Source organism: Carcharhinus amblyrhynchos, chromosome 25, assembly GCF_965287045.1.
Source record: "Carcharhinus amblyrhynchos chromosome 25, sCarAmb.v2.hapA, whole genome shotgun sequence".
Taxonomy (NCBI): Eukaryota; Metazoa; Chordata; class Chondrichthyes; order Carcharhiniformes; family Carcharhinidae; genus Carcharhinus; species Carcharhinus amblyrhynchos.
In genome coordinates, this window is record NC_137348.1 from 45,099,248 (window position 1) to 45,107,069 (window position 7,822).

General features: G+C 45.9%; 1 protein-coding gene across 2 annotated transcripts in view; it reads left to right on the forward strand.

Moving 5' to 3' along the window:
- The window catches only part of LOC145358212 (neutrophil cytosol factor 2-like), a 154,297-nt gene extending 146,789 nt beyond the window's left edge, over window positions 1–7,508 (forward strand). For both annotated transcript variants that reach the window (XM_080212022.1, XM_080212023.1), the window contains exons 13-14: window positions 367–490; window positions 7,198–7,508. In XM_080212022.1, the coding sequence (XP_080068148.1) occupies window positions 367–490; window positions 7,198–7,313 (240 nt within the window). In that variant the 3' untranslated portion in view covers window positions 7,314–7,508. The remainder of the gene's footprint in view (window positions 1–366; window positions 491–7,197) is intronic.
- Window positions 7,509–7,822: the final 314 nt, after the last annotated feature.

Consider the following 7,822-nt stretch of genomic DNA (forward strand, 5'->3'; position numbering starts at 1 on the left):
ATATATAATACACACACACTGCTGTATATATATAATACACACACTGCTGTATATATATAATACACACACTGCTGTAAACACAGTTGTATACACAAATCCACTGCTGTATACACACACACACACACACACACAGTGCGCCCACGCTGTTGTATTCGTACATGTTGCTGTAAAGATATGCTGTTGTATATACACACACTCATGTATATACACTCTGCTGTTTGCGCGCACATACTTCTGTATGCATGCACACACCCACACACACACACTGTTGTATGCACACACACACACGTGTTTAGACATGCACATGTTTACACACACACAAGCACAGTTGGTTTTTTTTTCCTGAACCTATGTTTTTTTTAAAAGGTCAAAGATTCCCTGTCAGGTCGTCAGGTGCTGTACCAGACGCGAGCTCTGTATGACTATACTGGCCATGGTGTTGAGGACATGGAGTTCAATGAGGGTGACATCATTGATGTACTGTCTGAAGGTAAGATCATATTCTAGTCCGTCTGGATCTAACTCACTGGCCACACCATGAACAGCCAGCTGTCCATGCTCCTCTGTCTCTGCCTTCCTCCATATCTCTTTCTCCCTCTGTCTCTCTACCTTTTTATCTCATTCTTCCTGCCTCTCTTTATCATTCTGTATTTCTATCTGTCTGCCACAATCTCTCTGTGCACTTCTATCTCTATTTCTCTGTCTCTCCATCTATATGTTTCCCTCCCTCTGCCTTTCTTTCTCCATATTTCTCTGCCTGTGTCTCTCACTGATTCTCTCCATCTCTGTTAAAATCAATGTCCATCACTCTCTCTCTCCCTCCCTTCTCACTCCCTGTAACTCTCTCTCTGCATCCCTCCCGGTCTCTCTCGCTCTGTCTCTCCCTTTTTTTCTGTTTCTGCCTCGCTCTTTCTCTCCCTCAGTCTGTTTTCCCTCTCCCTCTCCCCTGTCTTTCTTCCCTTCTCTCCCTCTTTCCCTTTTCCCCCTCTCTCTGCATCTCTCCATCTCGCTTTCTCTATGTCTCTGTGTCAGTCTGTCACTCTTTCTCTCTCTCCCTCCATCTCTCCCTCTCTGTTTCTTTTGCTCTCTCACTTTCTCTATTTCTGTGGATAGAAACATAGAAATTAGGAGGGGGAATGGGGAATTGAGCCCGCTCCGCCATTTAACATTGCTGACCTTATTCTGTTCACAAATCCACTTTCCTGCCTGCTCCCCATAGCCCTTTATAGAACACTACAGCACAAACAGGCCCTTCGGCCCACAAGTTGCGCCGATCACTTCTATACCTACTAAGTCATAGACCTATTTATAACCCCCAATCCCATTAGATCCCATATACTCATCCAGAAGTCTTTTAAAAGGCCCCGAGTTTGCCTCTACCACCACCGACGGCAGCCGATTCCACTCACTCACCACCCTCTGAGTGAAAATCTTACCCCTAACATCTCCTCTGTACTTGCTTCCCCGCACCTTAAACCTGTGTCCTCTCGTAGCGACCATTTCAGCCCTGGGAAATAGCCTCTGAGAATCCACCCTATCTATTCCACTCAACATTTTATAAACCTCTATCAGGTCGCCTCTCAACCTTTGTCTCTCCAGGGAGAAGAGTCCCAGCTCCCTCGACCTATCCTCATAAGGCATGCCTCCCAATCCAGGCAACATCCTTGTAAATCTCCTCTGCACCCTCTCAATAGCTTCCACATCCTTCCTGTAGTGAGGCGACCAGAACTGCGCACAGTACTCCAAGTGGGGTCTGACAAGGGTCCTATAAAGTTGCAGCATTACCTCCTGATTCCTAAACTCAATCCCTCGATTAATGAAGGCCAGTACACCATACGCCTTCTTGACCACATCCTCCACCTGCGAGGCCGATTTAAGAGTCCTATGGATCCGGACCCCAAGGTCCTTCTGCTCCTCAACACTGCTAAGACTCCTACCCTTGATATTATATTCCTTCATCCCATTGGTCCTGCCAAAATGCCACATTTTTCCGCGTTGAAATCCATCTGCCACTTCTCCGCCCAGTCTTGCATCCTATCTATGCCCCGCTGCAACTTCTGACATTCCTCCAGACTATCCACAACACCATCAACCTTTGTATCATCGGCGAACTTACTAACACATCCCTCCACTTCCTCATCCAGGTCATTTATGAAAATGACAAACAGCAAGGGTCCCAGAACAGATCCCTGGGGCACTCCACTGGTGACCGACCTCCACGCAGAAAAAGACCCATCCACAACCACTCTCTGCCTTCTGCAGGCAAGCCAGTTCTGGATCCACAAGGCCAAAGCCCCTTGGATACCATGCCCACTCACCTTCTCAAGAAGTCTTGCATGGGGGACCTTATCAAATGCCTTGCTGAAGTCCATGTAAACCACATCCACCGCTCTTCCTTCGTCAATGTGCTCAGTCACATTCTCAAAGAACTCAACTAGGCTCGTAAGGCACGACCTGCCCTTGACAAAGCCATGCTGACTATTTCTGATCATTCTAAACTTCTCTAAATGCTTATAAATCTTGTCCCTCAGAATCCTCTCCATCAACTTACCAATAACTGAGGTCAGACTCACCGGTCGGTAATTTCCCGGGCTATCCCTGTTCCCTTTCTTGAAAATAGGAACCACATCCGCAATCCTCCAATCCTCCGGAACCTCTCCCGTCTCCATCAACGAAGCAGACATCATCGCCAGGGGCTCTGCAATCACTTCCCTCACCTCCCACAGTAACCTGGGATAATCCCATCTGGTCCCGGCGACTTGTCTATCTTGATAGAATTTAAAAGTTCCAACACATCCTCTTTCTTCACGTCCACGTACTCAATCTTTCCAGTCTGCCGCAAATCTGTAGTACAACCTCCCAGATCATTTTCCACCGTGAATACCGAGGCAAAGTACTCATTAAGTACCTCTGCCATTTCTTCCGGTTCCACACAGACATTTCCCCCTTCACCTTTTATAGGTCCTATCCCTTCACTTCTCATCCTTTTACTCTTCACATATCTGTAGAAAGCCTTGGGATTCTCCTTAATCTTACCTGCCAAGGCCTTCTCATGTCCCCTTCTGGCTCTCCTAATTTCCTTTTTAAGCTCCTTTCTACAAGCCTTATACTCCTCTAGATCCTTAACATCTCCCAGCTCTCTGAACCTTTTGTACACCTTTCGTTTCTTCCTGACCAGGTTCATCACAACCTTCGTGCACCATGGTTCCCGCGACCTACCAAAACCTCCTTGTCTCATCGGAACGTTGTCATGCAGAGCTCCAGTCAAACATTCCTTGAATATCCGCCACCTTCCTTCAATACTTTTCCCCAAGAACGCCTCCTTCCAGTTTATTCATCCAATTATCTGCCTGATGTCTTCATATTTCCCCTTACTCCAGATAAACACCTTCCTAGCCTGCCTGATCCTATCTCTTTCCAATGCTATCGTGAAGGAGATAGAATTATGATCTCCATCCCCGAGGTGCTCTCCCACCAAGAGATCCGATACCTGTCCTGGTTCATTAGCCAGCAACAGGTCAAGTACAGCCTCTCCTCTCGTAGGCTTATCCACGTACTGTGTCAGGAAACCCTCCTGAACACACCTAACAAACTCCTCCCCATCCAAACCCCTTACCCTAGGGATATTCCAGTCGATGCTTGGGAAATTAAAGTCTCCCATCACGACAACTCTGTTATTAATACATCTCTCTAGGATCTGTTTCCCTATCTGCACCTCAGCTTCCCTGTCACTATTGGGTGGCCTGTAGAAAACAAAGTTATCGACCACTGTCTCTCCCTCACTTTTTCTTGATTCTGTTGATTGATTCTGCCTCCACTCAGCTCTGAGGCAGCGAGTTCCATGGATTCACAAGTAGTTTCTCCTCATCTCCATTTTGAACCTAACTCCTTTTACTTTATACCTATGACTGGCCTAAAAGGGGAAGCATCTGTTCAACGTTCACCTTATCAATCCCTTTAGCATTTTATATATTTGAATCAGAAAACCTTCATTCTTCTGAATTCCAGCGAGTACAAGCCCAAACTATTCAACCACTCATCTCACAGTAGCACTTTCATCCCCAAAATCAATCTGATGAACTTCCTGTGAACTGCCTGCAGCGCCAACACATCTTCCTCAAGTGAGGAGACCAAAACTGGATACAGTACTCCAGGGGTGGTCTCACCAACGCTTTATAGAATTGTAACAGCACTACTTTTAAATTCCAATAAATTTGCAATAAATGCAAGGATCTGTTACAATGCAAAGATTGACCTCCTCTTGGGAAGTAACACCAATTCCTCCAAACAGGAATACCTCACCTCGTAATGTGTTAAAAGTGTGCGAGAAGGTATGAACTGTTCTTCAGTAACATTGACTGGGTAACGACACTTTAAAATGAACGCTTAACAATTTATCTTTGTAACTAACAGGGAACCTTAACTAAATAAGTAACACCAAATAAAATAAGATTCTGTTCAAATAAATACCATACTCATTCATTAACCAAAAAATATTTAATAATGGACTTCAACGGCTCTCAAAAATACAACCAGTTTTGTGGCTTTTGGAATCTTTTGGATTTCTTCTGTTGATTCCTCTGTCCGTAAGTTATTTCTGATTTGGTGCCTTTCACTAGTTAGATGGTGTGTTCTCTTAAGTGATATCCAAAGCTGGCAGAGTTGAGAACTGCTCTCTCCCTCTCAAGGCTTTCTACAAATATGTGAAGAGTAAAGGGATGAGAAGTGAAGGAATAGGACCTATAAAAGGTGAAGGGGGAAAAGTCTGTGCGGAACCGGTAGAAAAGGCAGAGGTGCTTAATGAGTACTTTGCCTCGGTATTCACGGTGGAAAGTGATCTGGGAGGTTATACTGCAGGTTTGCGGCAGACTGAAAAGATCGAGTATGTGGACGTTAAGAAACAGGATGTGCTGGAATTTTTGAATAGCATCAAGATAGATAAGTTGCCGGGACCGGATGGGATGTACCCCAGGTTACAGTGGGAGGTGAGGGAAGAGATTGCTTCTGGTGGTGGAGGCGAACTCGTTGGGGTCTGTTAAGAGGCTTCTGGATGAGTACATGGGATTTAATGGGATTGAGGGTTATAGATAGGCCTGGTAGGTAGGGATATGATCAGCGCAACTTGTGGGCCGAAGGGCCTGTTTGTGCTGTAGTTTTCTATGTTTCTATGAGACTTGAGAGGCGGCAGTTCTTCTGTTGCTCTCTCATTCCACACGCCCCTCCCCCACACTCTCTTTTATACCTGTGAGGACCTGTAGTTTTCCTACAAAGGATGGTCAACACCATCAAATTCAAATTTTATAGGTTCCTAGTTGCTGAATGCCTGCTTTAAATTCATTGGGCTAAAAACAGCAGCTTGTCTGGTCAAGACTACTGATTGACTTTTTATACAAATATTTCAGCTTGGACTCGTACTTCATACTTTGTACTTTGCATTTTAAACCTCCAAGCACTGGAACAAAACACCAGCTTCTAAATGGACACTGCAATTTTTTTTCTCTAGCATATTTACAATATTTTACATCTTTAACAACATCAAATTCCAACTTCACGAACTCAACTTTGCAACAATTCCATTTAATTTCTTATTTTATGCTGCAGGTGCTTACCCACTTTTTGTGATTCATGCACAAGAACACCCAGATCCCTCAGCACTGACACACATTGAATTTGCTTACTATTTCTGGTCAAAGTGGATAACCTCACATTTATCCACATTAAACTCCAGCTGCCAAATTCTGGCCCATTCTCTTAGCCTATCAATCTCCATCAATAACCTCTTTATCTCCTTATCACAGCCTATTTTAGTATCATCCATGAATTTTTCTATGTTACAGTCTGACACTGCTTGGATCATTTATATAGATTGTAAATAATTGAAGTCCGATAACCCTAACCCCTGTGATCTCCGCTAGAGAAGGACCCATTTATCCCAACGCTCTGCTTTCTGTCAGGCAGCCAAACCTCTATCCAAGCCACTACTCTACCCCCAGCCTCCTGGGATCTTACCTTCTGGGTCGGTCTTTTGTGTCAAATGTCTTCTGGAAGTCTAGGTACACCACATCCATAGAATCCCTATTATCCATCTTGCTGGTTACATTCTCAAAGAACTCCAGCAAATTTCATAGAATCATAGAATCCTACAGTGCAGAAGGAGACCCATCACATCTGCACTGACCACAGTCCCACCCAGGCCCCCATAACCCCACACATTTACCCCAGTTCGTCCCCCTGATACTAAGGGTCAATTTGGCATGGCCAATCAAGCTAACCCACACATCTTTGGATTGTGGAAGGAAACTGGAGCACCCGGAGGAAACTCAGGCAGTCATAGGAAGAACATGTAAACTCAACTTGGACAGTGACCCAAGCTGTGAATCGAACCCTGGTTCCTCGTGCTGTGAGGCAGCAGTGCCAATCATGTGCCACCGTGTCACCCAGAATTAAATTGTAAAACACAACTGTAGCCCTTCATAAACCATGCTGACGTTGGTAAATTGCATTTCATTTTTCAAAATGTTCAGTTATCTCCTCCTGAATGATTGACTCCAGCAACTTCCCCACCGGACAAGTCAAATTCAGAGCCAAATAGCAACCTGAAACCATCTTTCTTCAGCGGAGGAAATCCTTTTGTCACAGTAAAGCTCCCACCAACAATAACAAATGATAGATCAACAATAGTTATTCAGTATACAAGTTATCTTTGTAGCCCTTGTATCAGTCATACAAGGGCTCGCTCGCTCTCTCCCCTCCCCCCATCTCCCTTTCCATGGTCAAACTAGTGTCTAAGTTTCCCATTGTTTCTCTCTCTCCATCACTCGGTGCCTGTCTCTCTCCCTGCCCCCCTTCCCTGACCTCTCTCTCTCCCTCCCTGCCCCCCCATCTCTCCCCCTCTCCCTGCCCCTCTTCCTGCCCCCTCTCTCTCCCCCACCCTGTCCCCGGCTCTCTCTCTATCCCCCTCTTCCCCGCTCTCTGTCTCCGCTTCGCTGCCCCTCCCCTCTCTCACTGCCTCCCTCTCGGTTGCCGCGCCCCACTCTCTGTCTCCCTTGCTCCCGCCACCCCCCTCCCTCTCGCTCTCTCTCGCTACCCCACTCCCACTTGCCCTCTCCCACCACCCAGCTCCTTCTCGCTCCCTCCCACCACCTCGCTCCCTCTTGCCGTATTTGGCAGTTACATTATTGGAATCTTTATTTGCAGTGAATGACGAGTGGCTGGAGGGACATTCGAATGGGAATATTGGCATCTTCCCCCGGTGTTTTGTCAGATCCAAGAGTTCAGTCATGGCAGACTCCAAGGAGTTCGCCCAATTCTGAAGCAACAGTGTGGAGACCAAAGGGAGAAGCAGAGACTGGAGGCTGGTTTGGTCGGCTGGTACCTGTGCTCAGTATTATGAAGCTTCTTTCCCAGAAGGAGAGAGTGAGGGTTGGTCATCTCCTGGAGCAGGGGAAATAACTGCGGTGACAGGGGAATTACTTTCTCATTGAGATTAAAGAGTTACTGAAAATTTGCATTTGTCTCCATTGATGTCTAATCCGTTTTAAATGTGGCTTGAATGATTCACTACCTGGACAGGAGCAGGGTGAGAATGCTGGGACACCCCTCCCCCATCTCAATGTCATCGAGTTTTCTGCCAAGTTATTGATATGGTGGCGAAGTCCTCATCTCAATGTGTTAAGCATTTTGCCTAAATACACAATCGTTTCTGAAGTTTCACTCGATGCCGTTCGAGGCTTTTTTCACTAAGCAAGGTGATATTGCCGCCAAGGGCCCATCCCATCAAGTTAAACATTGAGTATTAGCTTCCAATCTTTCCCCCGCAATA